General features: G+C 27.1%; 1 protein-coding gene across 1 annotated transcript; it reads right to left on the reverse strand.

Annotated features, from left to right (window-relative positions):
* Positions 1 to 5,115: 5,115 nt before the first annotated feature.
* Positions 5,116 to 8,642, reverse strand: LOC101263411 (cyclin-D1-1). Its single transcript, XM_004238658.5, has 6 exons — positions 8,061 to 8,642; positions 7,833 to 7,919; positions 6,884 to 6,982; positions 6,588 to 6,789; positions 6,338 to 6,468; positions 5,116 to 6,242 (listed from the first exon to the last, which is right to left on the reverse strand). The coding sequence occupies exons 1-6, from the start codon at positions 8,322 to 8,324 to the stop codon at positions 6,012 to 6,014; spliced, it is 1,014 nt and encodes a 337-aa protein (XP_004238706.1). The 5' UTR covers positions 8,325 to 8,642; the 3' UTR covers positions 5,116 to 6,011.
* Between the last annotated feature and the right edge of the window lie 6,223 nt (positions 8,643 to 14,865).

Below are 14,865 nucleotides of genomic sequence, written 5' to 3' on the forward strand. Positions count from 1 at the left end.
TTATTTCCATACTTTTTCCTGAGAAAAACAAAAGAATTAAACGGTTTGAGTTCTGGAGTAACAATAAAAATTGATTTCGTGTTGATAATCATGGTTCAAAATACGAAATATACTGATCGTTGATGGATCGAAGCTCTTCGTGTACTTTGTGATTCCTTATTTTGCAGTATAATTAATGTATAGATGTTTAACGTATATTAAGGGTGTGTTTAGTACGAAAGTAAAGTGTTTTCAGAGAAATAAGTGAGTTTTTAAAACTTATTTTCTCATGTGTTTGATACGTGACTAAGAAATAATATATTAAAAGACCATTTTAATTATATATATAAATACAAAGACCAAAATAAAATAATACATGTACATTAAGGATCATTTTGATAATTTTCTTTCTCTTCATTGCTTCTCCTTTTGGATATCATGTACTAGTGTCTAGTAGTATTCTACATGGGATAACAAAAAACCCAATAAAATGGCTAATAGTCACCCCAAAAGATATGGTGCAATAAATACAGATTTCGAGTATAAATCTTGAATATGATTCTTTTTAGAGAAATCATTTTCAAATCGCATCCTACATGGGACAAATCCAAAATAATCAAACTCTAATACAGATTTCAAACAACCGAATAAGAATGGAAATTATTTTATTGAATGACGCGATTATTATATATAGTCATAGAAAGACAAACTAAAAATATACTTGAGGGTACAAAAAGAGAATTTTATTTTCTTTTTTGCACAGAATATTGAAGTGCTGTCTTGCATTCAACATAAGATCTCATGATATATCCACACAAAATATGAAAATTATAAATCATTGCAACTTTTGAATCCTTTATTCCCAATGCCCCTTATATATATATATGGTCTCTTTTTCAGAAATCCCCATGACCATTCTCTCCAATATATTCAAAAAAGAATGAAATAGATACTTTTGATACCTTTATAAAGGCTCCTCTATCTTTGTCATGACCACAAAAAGTTGAAAATTCTCTCTTTAAAGAGTTTAATTTGTTCCCTAAAATTCTACTTTTTTTATTGGGAGGAAAAAAAAAAGGGCTTTGTACTTAGGATTCTCTTTAAAAGTTTGGGATAAAAAGTGAAATGTGTGATTATCATGATCTCTGAGTATTAGGCTAAACTACATATTATTAATTGTTATTAATTAATTATTAGAGATCAATAAAATGTGTGAGTTATAAAGGTTAGACTAATTATGTATAGGGAATAATGTAGGAATTGTTACGAAATGAATAATGTATTTTTCCCGTCTCAAATTATCAATATGTAAAGTTTAAACTGAAAAAATAATAATAAATCGAAAAATATGTAAAGAAATATGAGTGTTTGTTTATGATACTTTGGGCTTATTTCGAATGATTTGAAATTGAATTTTTATTTTAATATGCCCTAATGTCCAAACATGTTCTAAATATCATGAACAAACACCAAATCCTAATCATAACTTCAAATTTAAGCTCCAAATAACCTGGTCAAACGCCAGCCTTACGTACTATATTAATTTTTTTCCACTCATTAAATTTAAATAAAACATAAATATTCATAGTCACGAGGTTGCTTGTACTATTGTTTGTCTTCATCATATTATTTTTTGTCAATTCAAATTCAAATCCATATTTTGAGACCAAATCAATCCGTTCCAATTAATGTAATATATTATAGTATATATTTTTTTAATATTTTGAAATGATTATTGTGACTTATAATATTTTTTATTTAATTTATAAATATATAAATTTCACTTTAAAAAAATTAAAAATTGTATGCGTAAATATTTTTATCAATTTAACTCTCGAAAAAATAAATTAATATGTCACGTAAATTAAAATTGAAGAAACATATATGAGGAACAATTATTAGACATGGTTGTTAATCAACAAACAAAAATCAAAAGTTCCTATCAAATATTACCCCTTTTGTAGGGAAGATTGTTGATTTGTCTGATTAAGGGAGGAGCGTATGTCTTTAATTCTAGTGTAATTAAAATAAGCCACATATGCATACTCTAAAATTAATATTATAAAAAATGTTTCTTTTTTTCTTTTTTAAATTGTGACTTCATTTTTTTAAAAATAACAAGTGGATGTTCATATCCTTTAGGATTTTTTTTTTGTGTGTGGGAACCACTTTGTTGGAAAGAGGACTCCATTATATTATGATCTATACAATTTTCAATAAGATAAGTCTATATCAATGTCCAAAGCTTAAAATGTCTTCATTCATTAATTCCTAGAATTAATCTTTTATTTTTCCACTCAAGTGGTCCTTTTTTATTTTTGTTTTCTCGTTCGTTGTTTAATATTTATAATAAAGCTCGATTAAGTTTAAATTTGTATTTAAAAGTTTCACATTAAATATAATGCTCCCTGACAAATACAATCATGCATATCAAGAAGACTCGAATCCGAAGTTTTTGATTAAAAATGAAAAAATATTTACCGAGTGATACAATTTTTGTTGGTTGGTCAAGTGGTCTTTAATGAAACAGAAGAGCAAAGGCAGAAGGTATACCCCCAAACAGAAATAGTGCTGACAAATATAATGCCCAACCTAGTCAGTTTTCTTCTTTGTTTGGTCCTATATGTGGTCCATTGATAATTTAATTTGAGAAGTGATTTGACAATTGGTACTACATGGTTACTAACAATTCAAACTAATGACTAATCTAGTACACATCAATTAAACTCATTTTCACATTTTGCTTTATAAAAATATAAACTTACTAAACATGCGATGTCTAATTTAATTTCTCTTTGCTTATTAGGAGGACCTCTTGTGGCCTGTGGGAATCTTGAAACCACATATGGTTTATCATTATCATAAGAATCTAAACTAAGATATAGAATTATTGGATGTATACCTTTCATGAAATTTCTCATGATACGTAAACTTATGTTTTTCAGTAAATTTTATAAAAGTTTAAATGTCTACATGTGCATACCCAAAGTAAGAAAATATAAAAAGCTATGTTAAATGATACATTAATGTGCCACTTTACTTGGCTTCAACAGATATCTATGTTCTTTAACTTTGTGTATGCACAAATAGATATTTTAATTTATCTAAAGTTGAATAAGTAAACACATGCATTCTACGTGACTTGTGATTATTTTGTGTTCTACATGAATTATGTCTTAAGAGACGTACGTGTCTACTTGTTTAACTTTTGAAGTAGTCCAAGTATCTGCTTATTTACACCAAGAATTAGGAGGCTTAGATGTAAGTTAAAATCACGTTAAAGAGTACATTTCTGTATTATGCCAGTTATATTTTATGCCTTTTAAATTTCTTTACGTGCTTTTTAACTTGTCTTCAACAGGCATATATGTCCTCATTTGGATGTGCACAAATAAGTACTTAAATTTATATAAAGTTCGACAAGTAAACATACATGTCTTATATAACATAATATATTCAGAACACCACATAATACACAAAATACCACATAAGATGCGAAATTCCATGAAGGATGCATTCGTCTACTTACTTAACTTTATTATAATTTATATATCTAGTTTTTACAAATTTAAACTTAAAATAATATAAATATCATTTAAAACCAAATTAAATATACAAATTAAATATAAATTCTATTGAACCCACATAATTCGAAATATTGGTCATGATGAATTAGCAGTTCACTTATTGCAATGACAAAAAATCTGAAGAAATGCTGGTAGATATTGAATGCAAGAAAGGCCACTACGATTTTTTAGGTCTTTGTATCTCTTTTTACGATTAAAAAACAATGAATGTCAGAACACAGGCGTAGGACATATGCCTATACATATTATTGAGGAAGGGGTTTATTACGAGCCCACAATAAAATAATCGAGATAAGAATAAGATTTGCACACATATCATTTATAAAATTTTATGTGTTTTAGTAACTTCATTTGTCTAATTATTATGTTACCGTCGTTTGATTGTGTATAAATTAAGATAATATGTTACATAAATTAATATGTTAAAATTTTTGTTAATTTTTTTTATCTTAAACATGTTATATTAAAAAGTAGAACTAAAGTGATATAAAATAGAAAAAAAGAGGTCTTTTTTTTTTAAAAAAAAAAAGACTAAAAGAGTTAAGAAAAGAATACGTATTACACTACAACAAAAATAATAAAAAGTGCTAAAATCTTTATTGATATTAATCAATTGTCATTAGATTTATTATTGCTAAAGACTTTAAGAACATACACAAAGAGTGTTAATGTAATGTTACATATTGTTCAAGTATTTGAATAACAAGTAGAACTTCAACGAGGTTATGAACACAACAAAGGTTGGATAGGGATTAGAGTGATGGTAAAAACTTTTTTATCGTTAATCAAATTTGAATTTTTCTGAATATGAAATCACTTTTATTAAAAAATGCTATACAGTGAGTTAAACAGATTGGATGGGTGATGAAGCATTAAGATAACTAGGAGGTAACTACACAGTCTAATTCATATTAATGCACTAGTAGTACAAGTCATATTCATTGATTGGAACTCCCTATCTTTTATTGCTAGAGGGACCAACCAACTCTCCTTTCTCAAGTCCACTTCACTTCACTGCATTTAGCTTATGGCCATGTTTTTTGTTTCCCCATATAATTTCCACCTTTTCCAATTTTCTCCATTATAAAAAATAAATAAATAAAGTTCTTTTGGGTAGTAATAAAAACAAATAGCAAAGCTACAAAAGTCTTTATCGTCATTCACATGCATGGCACACAGTGAAAAAAAGAAAAAGAAAAAGCAAGCGAGAGAGAGAAGTAATTAAATAAATGACAAACAACAAGTGTCATATTTTCTTTTCACTTTCGAATATAATTTTTCTATCGTCATAAAATAGTCATAAGTCTGGTATATACTAAGTATATTGTTGATGATGATATTGGTGATAGTGGGGTTTGATGAGGGTACGTGCACGTAGATGGTACCCTACTTTTGAAAGTAAAAAAGTAGACTTTTTGCTCAAAAGAGTGCATAATGAAACTGTTTGAATTAAATGATAAAATCATAATGTAAAATATGAAAATTACAACAAAACATTCTTAAAAGGATAGTAATTACAACAAAATATGATAATAATTGAAACACAACATGAATAAACAAATGACATCCCAAATAAAAATAGGAGACATTTTATTATTATTTTATTTCATATATACTACATGTAACATCATGTTTGATACATGAGTCCATAATACAACACACTGTTGAGTAGGAAATTAAAAAAAAGGCCCCAAAGACCCTTTGTATGGTTAGGCTAAATTTTAGCCAGAAAGATCAGAGGTGGTATTTTTCCATATTTACCTCCTCTTTTGATTAAGAAAAAAAATAAATTAAAAGAATAAAAACGTGTATCCATTACACGTTTGAAATTTAAAAATAAAAATAAAATAGTCCAGTATATTGTTAGGACAAAAAAAAAAAAGAAAAGGCAACTTTTCCCGCCAAAAAAACACACATACACACCTCAAACCAAAAGTCTGATTATACAGAGCCAACTGTTATTCTTGTAGTTCAATCATCCCTTGTTTTTTTCATTCATTTTCTTGGAGCTAGTGTTGAAGTTGGAAGCAATAATAGTGGCCCTATATTATAGTTTTATATAATATCAAGAGCCTCTTCTTGACTTATTCATCTTGCTCAAATTTTTTATTTTTTGATTCAAATTCTTTGCAATGGGCTCCACAATACCCTTTCTTCCCTTCAATAATCAATGCTCTCTTTGAACTTCAATCACAAACCCCACACTTCTCCACTTACTTTGCTAACTATAATTAAACAATCCCCAAAATAAAAATATGTACCAAAATCCCCTTTCCCTTGGGAATCTGCAAAAGCCATTTACTCAATGGCATTTCTTCTTCTTCTTCTCTATATAATAATAATCTACAACACTCAAATCTGTCAAATTAAAACTCAAAAAAACACCCTCAAAGATGAAAAATTACTGAGGATCCTTATTCTTAATGTTCGTTCGTTCCCACGGATTTAACTATCCTCATCTGTGGTACTCCACCACCTGTTATTTAATTTTCTTCTTTTATAAGATGTGGAAGAAGATGATGATGAGGACGAACAGTCACTAGATGCTACAGCAGTAGTAGTAGTAGTACTAGCACGAGTCATGACTCGTACCTGTGGATAAACCCTTGGAAATCTTCGTGGCCTTAATGCAATTGCGTACTTTTGCACTAATTCATAGCACCCCACGATTTTATCCTGCCAAAAAGAGCAGATAACTTTATTATTCTAAAATCAACATTCTATAATAGAGAGTTACTACAAGACATCATATAATACAAATTTACTCTTACTTTGCGAAGTCCATGACACCAGGACTCAGCATGTTCAGCATTCACAAGAGAGAAATTTGGAAGGTCATTAGCTGCACATAGTATTGTAGCTGCAGCTATACATGATGGCCAATACTCAAGAAAGCTAGCTTCTGTAAATATTATCACTATAACAAGTTAAACTCATAGTCGTGCATAAATATTCATCCATGCATGTATAATATAAGTATATTTTCTACTTATTTGTTTAGTAGGATAAAAGAAAACGAACCTTGAATATTAGAGAGGATAATCTGAGAAGCCCTTGAGATGAGGAAAGCAGTGAAAGTTCCTAATGAATCAAGCTTAGCTGCAAAGAAACTGAGGAAACTAAACGGAGTTATGGATCGTAGCCTCCAATCTAATATCCTCAGCACAAGAAACTCCATTCTTTGGATAGTTTTTGGTTCAAATATATACTTCGCGCCTTCAACCTAATGAAGTTCAATAAAAAATTCGTCAAAATTACAAGAATGGTCATCCTTTTCAATTTACAAGACGAAAACAATCAAATAAAAACAAATTTACCTGAAGATCCAGAAGAGAAGGAACAAGTGGTTCCTCCATTTTTGCTGCTAAAGATAAACAAGCAACCGACAAGAGTTGAAGTGGCCATCCATTTGTTTGCTGAAATTAACGTTGAAAGCGAAATTCACATAACTAACAAAATAAAATAGTACACTGCTAGGGGTCGGGTTGATCAAATGTAAATAAGCACTCTCCATCTCTATCTCTAACACGAAAAAATAAATACAATAGTACACATATATATTTAATCAATTCCCCTAAAAGAGACAAGCGGACCTCCAGAACGAATACTTTTACACTTAAATTATTGCCAGCATGCTTATATAATATAACATTAAATTATACAACACATTCAAGTACACCAGACTAAAAAATATTAAATTTTTAAATCAACTTTCAAGTGTACTATTCCATTCCTATTTTACAAAATGAAATAAACCCTTTACAACTCATTGTTTTTTGGTGAGACTACAAAAATTTACATCAAATTATTATTGGTGAGACCATAAAACAAAAAGATCTTGTACTTTTTATATAACTTCCGTTACAAAAAAAAAACTAGTACTAGTGTTAATATATGCAGTACACAAACAATGAGGACCCAATTAGTTGAATTTGTCTTTGCCTTGTTAGATTAATCCCACTAGATTAGCCAATAATAATTAGTATATATATAAGTTTTAAACCATGTTTATGAATTTACAGTTTACTTAACGTGTAACCAAAAGTCAAATGTAATCCTATAGTTGAAATGACTATAAGATAAATTCAAATAACAAAATACCTAAACAACCCTTAAATATGACACCAATCATTAATTTTACACCGAAATTTTCATTAGTCTTATTCTCAATAACCACGCCTTATCGTAACATATTCGGTTTAATTTTTATAAAATTAAAAATAACTCATCGAATATTTTAAAAAAAAAAGGAAATGACTGATTTACCGGTAAGCTTCTCAAGTAGAGAAAACGATCGAAATAGTTAACGGCGAGATACGCCGTTAATGGCTGAAAAGCATAGTGGCGTTGTACCTGCAAAAAAAAATAATTAGTTATTCAGTTATGTACAAGCAGAGCGTAGTGTAATCTACAGGTGTATTTTAGCAAATAAAAGTAATAAAAATCTAACATGCGCCGATCGCCGGAGTTTACTGTGCTATCGATGAATAATACCTTGAGAATCCATGCAACGGATTCATCTCTAGCGGCGGCGCTTAGAGATTGAGATTGGAACTTCTCGATATAGTCAAATCCAGGTACGAAATTTTGTTCATCTTCGATGAGACCGGCGATTGATTCATCGATATCGGCGAACTGAGATTCGATATCCGACGAGGAACATTCCGGCAAATCCTCTCCTCTTCCGTTTGAGAAAACGGTATCGGAGTCTTCGCCGCAGAGTAGGTCGGAGAAACAGTCGGAGTAAGAGACTGACATGATAGGTAACTGATGGAAATCCTCATTCTATTTTAATCATTTTTTTATTGGAGAAAGTGATGGCCGGAAACGGAGATTGATCGGAGAAGATTGCCGGAATGTTGACGTGGATTTGAAGAAGAAGTAGCAGGAAGTGTTTGGTTTTTTTTTTTTGTGAGTGTTTGATTGTGGCCATCTTATTCACTGGGTATAAATAGTTATATATGATTTATATTTTGTAAAATTTTTTTTGTATTTAAAAAATATATAAACAAAAAAAAATAGTTGGAAATATGTCAACTAGTTTAAAAGTTAAATTAAGTTTTAAAATTATTTCAATTTATATTTTTCTTTTTTGTGATGTAAAAGTCATTCAACTTTGACTGAATTAACTGAAAATTAAATATCTAACCTGTTATATATTTCATTACAAACTCTACTGTAATTATATTTTTTTTTATCAAGATATTAAATAAAATAGATTTGATCAAATATAAATTAAGAAAATATTTAACTTTTATATAGTATCATCAAATTAAAATAATATTACTCCCTTTACGAGGATTTCAAATTAATTGTCATATTTTATCTTTTAAAAATATCAAATTATATTAATTTTTAGCAATATTTATAAATATACTTCTTCATTATTTTGACATTGAGAAATATTATAGCTTATAGTAGTATATTTCATACAATTTTTTATAATACATATAAATTTTAACCTAAAAATATTATATTAATTTAATTTAAATTTAAAAATAAATTAGATTAACACTAGAACGACAATTAATTTGAAACAGAGAAAGCAAAGTATTTATATTCGTATAAGACTATAAATAAAAAGCAATATATTTTTATTTTCTTAAAACTAATAAGAATAGGATGTAATTTATATCTCACGTGATTCCTATAATTTATACAATACTAAATGTAGTTATTAGTAAAACATACTAGTATGGGCTAGTACAAGTTATCAACACTCTCTTCTTTTACCAAGTAAAAAATAATTGAAATGTCAATTTATGTGATATTATTTATTTAAAAAAAATTAAATTTTATCGATAATTTACGTATGAGATTTTTAAATTTTTTGAAATGAAATTTATATATTTAGAAATTACGTAAAAAGTATTATAAATCAGAATAATCGATAGTTTGAAAAAATTTATGTTCAAAGACAAATTTATTAAAATTTTAAAATCCGAAAAGCGTCATATAAATTGCTAGAGAGTATTATTATATGTTAATAGGAAAATACACAAGTATCCTCTCAACCTATGCCCGAAATTCCCTGAACTTATTTTATAAGTAATTTTCTACTCCTTTTCGGCCTACGTGGCAATATTTTGAAAAGAAAAAGTCAATCAACGCTGGCCCCACAAAATAGTGTCACGTTGGCCGAAAAGAGGTAGAAAATTACTTATAAAATATGTTCAGGGGTAATAGAACCTTAGTATAGTATAAACGTGTTTCTAGAATTTTTGGCATAGATTAAGGGAGTACTTAGGCATTTTCTCTATGTTAACGAATGAATGATGCACAAGTCAAACTTATTATAGTTTAAATACTCGTTGTTTCACATTATTTGACTTTATATTAAAAATAATTATTTCAATTCACTTTTGATAAATGGAATTAAGAAAAGTTATTACATTTTTTATTTTTCTATTTTAAATATTATATAACTATTTATGTTTCTCTCTTAATGTTTAAAAAAATATAACTTTAAAAAGTCATGATTTAAAATACTCATTTATGTGTGACCGACTGTAAACTATTTTATTAAGAGTGAAAATAATATCAAACTAAATTATTTCTAACTATTAAAAAATAACATCTTTTTAAAATAAATTTTAAATAACAAACGTATAAATACATTTTTGCTTGTACTAACCAATTTTAGATTTAAATTAAAATAAAAAGGAAAAGAAGAGTACAAATATGTGGTTGGTTCATTATCACTTATTAGATGACATATGCTAACGTATCATGTGAGATGTCAGTCTAAACTCTAATATATATATTTCTTTTAAGGAAAAAATTACAAATCCAAATAAGTTAGGAATATAAATTCTAAATAATATATCATTACTACACGTTCGATTATTTCTAAATTAGTTTCTTCAGAAATATAAATTAGTTGAACCTTAAAAGAAAATATGAAGAAAAAAAACTCAACAATTTTCCCCACCTTTTGAAAATATCACTTATTTTGAACTATTAAAAAAATCCTACCAATCCACTGATTATGAACTAGAATGAATATTGAGTAGGTATAAATAATAAATATTTTATCAGATAAACTTAAATAAATTGTGTTAAAAAAAATAAATTCAAACTCATAAGTCCAAATTTTGACTTTGCCTTTAATTGCTCGAATGAAATGAATTTCAACTACCATATGTATGAAAGATTGAAATTCATGTTTTTGTTTCCGACATAATTATGAAACTTGCAAATTAAATGTGTTCATTCTAGATGGTAGTCTCTCTTTGGCTTTTTTTCCGTTCGATGTTTGATATTTATACGAGTTTGATTAAATTTATTACATCAGAAAGTTACACATTAAAGATAAGACGCTCCATAATAAAGGTATTTCTATACACAAACAAAAAAAACTCAAACGCAAAATCACTTTTATATTTACGTTACCTTTATGTTAAACATATTTATTTTCATTTTACTATCTATTTTAACAAATAAGATGAGTTTTACTAATACTTATTTTCCTCTTCATATTATCATTAGTGTTACGTAATACTATCTTAGAGTTTTAAAGCATATTAATAAAATCAATTTAATAAAATACATTTTTAATAGTAAAAATTTAAAAATTAGATCAAATTGATATGAATAAAGTAATTAATTGAAATAAAAAAGTATTGTATAATACATCGATATCTGAAATAATTTTTTTGATGATCATTCAATTTAATATTTATCACATAAAAGTCACCTTTTCAATTTTTTGTTACATAGAATTCATTCAACTTTAATGGCTATTGCATAGAAACATTTAACTTTTATTTATCGCACGAAATCATACTTCTATTTTTTATCTTATAAAACCATTTAATCTTTGTCCAAATCAAATAAAAATAAATTTCACCTAAGTTTTTATATGTCATAGTGTACATTTTATATGTGGATCTAATTTGATTTCAATGTGGCTAACATATTCGACAATTTAATTGGATGCAACGCGTTGTGAGAATGACTTTACTTTAGATATCTATTTTGTTGGTGAGTCAACTTTATGTTTAGTTTATTCCATTTTAATAAAATACAAGATCAAGACAAGGTAAAAATAGATTGGATCTCTTCTCCTTTAAAGTAAGTTTGTAAACTTGAAGATTGATCTAAACTTATTAAATTGTTTTCCCACACATTTCCATCAAAAGAACATAAAAACAAAATAAAAATATGATGCAAACTTCAGTTATCGAGGATATGATCTAGATAGGAGAGTATTTAGGCCTAAGACAATGGTAGAGTCACCTTATAGTTAAGGGGTTTAATCTCCCTTTGACGGAAAATTATATTATTTACACATGGTTAAAACGATTATTTAAGTATATATAGTATATGTCGAATCTCATTCGACTACTTTGTGCATCTATATCTTCAGATTTTAAATCTCTTATTGAAAATACTGGCTCCACCACTGATCACATATTAAAATAGAACGTCAGTATGTAGTTAACTATCGCCTTGCTTTTTGAGGGATTAAAATTTATAAGAATTTGAAGTATCATATCTGTGGTAATATTAAAACGTGTATTTGTAGACTCTCTTCGAAACTCCAAAGCATATCGTCAAACACATTTACAAATTACAACCATCAGAGGTTGTGATTAAAGTGGTAAACTTTAGTTGTAATCAGATATTTTTAGTTTGAGTGTTAAAAATGAGTTTTCTATAAAAAAAAATTTTATCTCCAAGTTAAGACTTTCCTATCTCATAACTCGATATAATCAGATACCGTAATAAACATCAAATATATATTGTGCGAAAACAAAAATAACTAAACCTTTCATAAATTAAAGATAAAGACTTTATTAAACTCCTAAGAGATCGAAACTAGATTGTATCTCTACTCTATAGTAAAAGAAATCAAATATTATAAAAAAATTACTTGTATAAATATCTATATCAAACTAATACATAAACATACATACATATGTATTTAAATATCAACTTTTTTTTACTTAATCATGATTAATCAATATTCATTTTACTACATTATATTACTTAATCATAACATTTTTTTTTGTGGAAAGAAATGTAGATAACATATTGTTGATGATCACTTTTATGATTTATGAATTGACACCAACCACACCTTGTCAAAAGAGACAAAAAATAAAAAGAAAAAGAGAAGAGAATATGGGATGAAAATAAAAAGAGATATTGTGAAAAATAGGTAGAGCACGTGTACATCGAATATTTGCTATTAATATTCCATGTGGGCACCTAAAAAATATACAAACAAAATGTGATATTCTTTAAGTACTTTTATAATATGATTATTATTCTCAATTTATAGTAATAATTACTATCTTTTTTATAAGAAAGATAGATCACGCGCTAATCAAGTTTGATTGAATAAGTAAAATTGGACAAAATTAGGATCTACTTTTGAGTTTTCATATATATTCTTCTTTTAATTTAGAGTTTTGATTATTCAGAATATCACTCAATTAATAAAAATTATATAAGAAAAATTATTTTAAATTTTATTTGCAATATTTTGTACACATAATTACTTCTCTTTATTTCGTAACAGATAAGAAGTTATCATATTTTTTATCGTTTTATAAATAATTTAATTGACGTGATAATATTTTATTATTCTCAAAATGTCATATCACTTTTATTTAATATAAAAAATAATAATTAGAAGTTCAATTGATTGTTTTCAAAACTTTCATCTTGTTAATAAGAAATCTATTCCCACCTTATAATTTGTTCATGTCTCCTATAACCCCATTTTTTAGTTTATGAAAAAACAAACTAAAAATTAAAAACCTGGCCTGCTAATTTTAATTGTAAGAAATAGGGATATTTCAATTATTTTTTCTGGATTTTACAAAAAAGCTCTATTATTAATTAATATTATTCACAATCTTATCACAAACTATTTGTTCATTATAATCCAAGATTATTACCATAATTTGTTAGAATAAAATATTTAAAATTGCGTAAAGCTTGAGGCCCCGAAAGTGAATAATTCAATAAGATGTACTTCATCCCTCCTAATTTATATAACTTTTTTATTAAAGTTCGTTCCAAAAGAATGTTATCTTTTTTTATTTGGTCATTATTTAATGACACCATATCGAATTTATTTTTATGGTTTCATTTAACATTTTATTGTAAAAAGTAAAGCACTAATATGACTTTAATAAAATAGTTTAATAAATATATCAAAATCTTCTTTTACTTTTTAATCTTCATCCATAGTGTCACATGAATTGAGAGTGAGGAGTAATATTTAACCGAGAGTATAAACATTGTATTCTAGAAGGCAATGCACCTTAAGGAAATTTGTAATTTAAGTTCATCGAAATACGATGTAGGACGTTAAAATGAATGTGTTCGGCATCGTAAAAGTAATAAGATCATATTGTTGAAGCTATCAAGGACAAGGTGAAAACAATTTTCGTGATAACAATATAAGAAAGAAAAAAAGAGTGAGGTAGTTCGAACATGTGAACACAAGAAGATGCACACATATCCCAATAAAAAGGAGTCAGTAGTTGACCATAGTAAATGTTAGAGGAAACAGAGATAAACCGATTTTAACAATAATAACTTACATTACACTAATATCAAACATAACCAAACTTTGAAATACATATATAACTTATATATCATAACCAATATTACTAAGGGAAAAAATTAAATAAAATTATACTAAAGCTATATACGTACTTGTCAATCATCTTTAGTATATAATTAACAGTCTGGAATAAGAATATTATGTTTGGAATTTGAGTAACAAAAAAAAAAAAAGATTATAGTGGAAGAAGAGGTGCCCTCAATTTATCTAGGACCCCCTTTGAACATGGCACAGTATTATATGATTAATATTTTTGATATTTGGAAGTATTCTAAGGGACCTTTTAGCTTTTTGGAGGAGCGTCGACATGATTTAACATTTTGAACTCTAAATAGTTTAGTGGAATGACACTAAGAATAAAATTTTCGAGTCTTTATTTAACATTTGATATTCATATTCTTCTTTCAACTTATCAAGATTCACATCAGAATCATATAAAAAATGAAAAAACACTTTATAATAAGATTAAAAGTGGATAAATTTTATCAATTACACCACGACTCTAATCAAAGAGTAATAAATCATGCAACTATTGTTAAAGGGCTTTTGGATTTATCCTCTACACGATCGTACAAAATTTATTCTAATCACTATAGTAAAATCACTATTCTTTTAAAAAAAAAATTCTTTTCATCCATAATATTGTAGGTTTAGGATGATATGACTAGACTATTTGTGCTATGTTTCCATATTCATCTATTGTCATTTCAGTCTCAC

The sequence above is a fragment of the Solanum lycopersicum genome, chromosome 5 (genome assembly GCF_036512215.1).
Source record: "Solanum lycopersicum chromosome 5, SLM_r2.1".
Classification (NCBI taxonomy): domain Eukaryota; kingdom Viridiplantae; phylum Streptophyta; class Magnoliopsida; order Solanales; family Solanaceae; genus Solanum; species Solanum lycopersicum.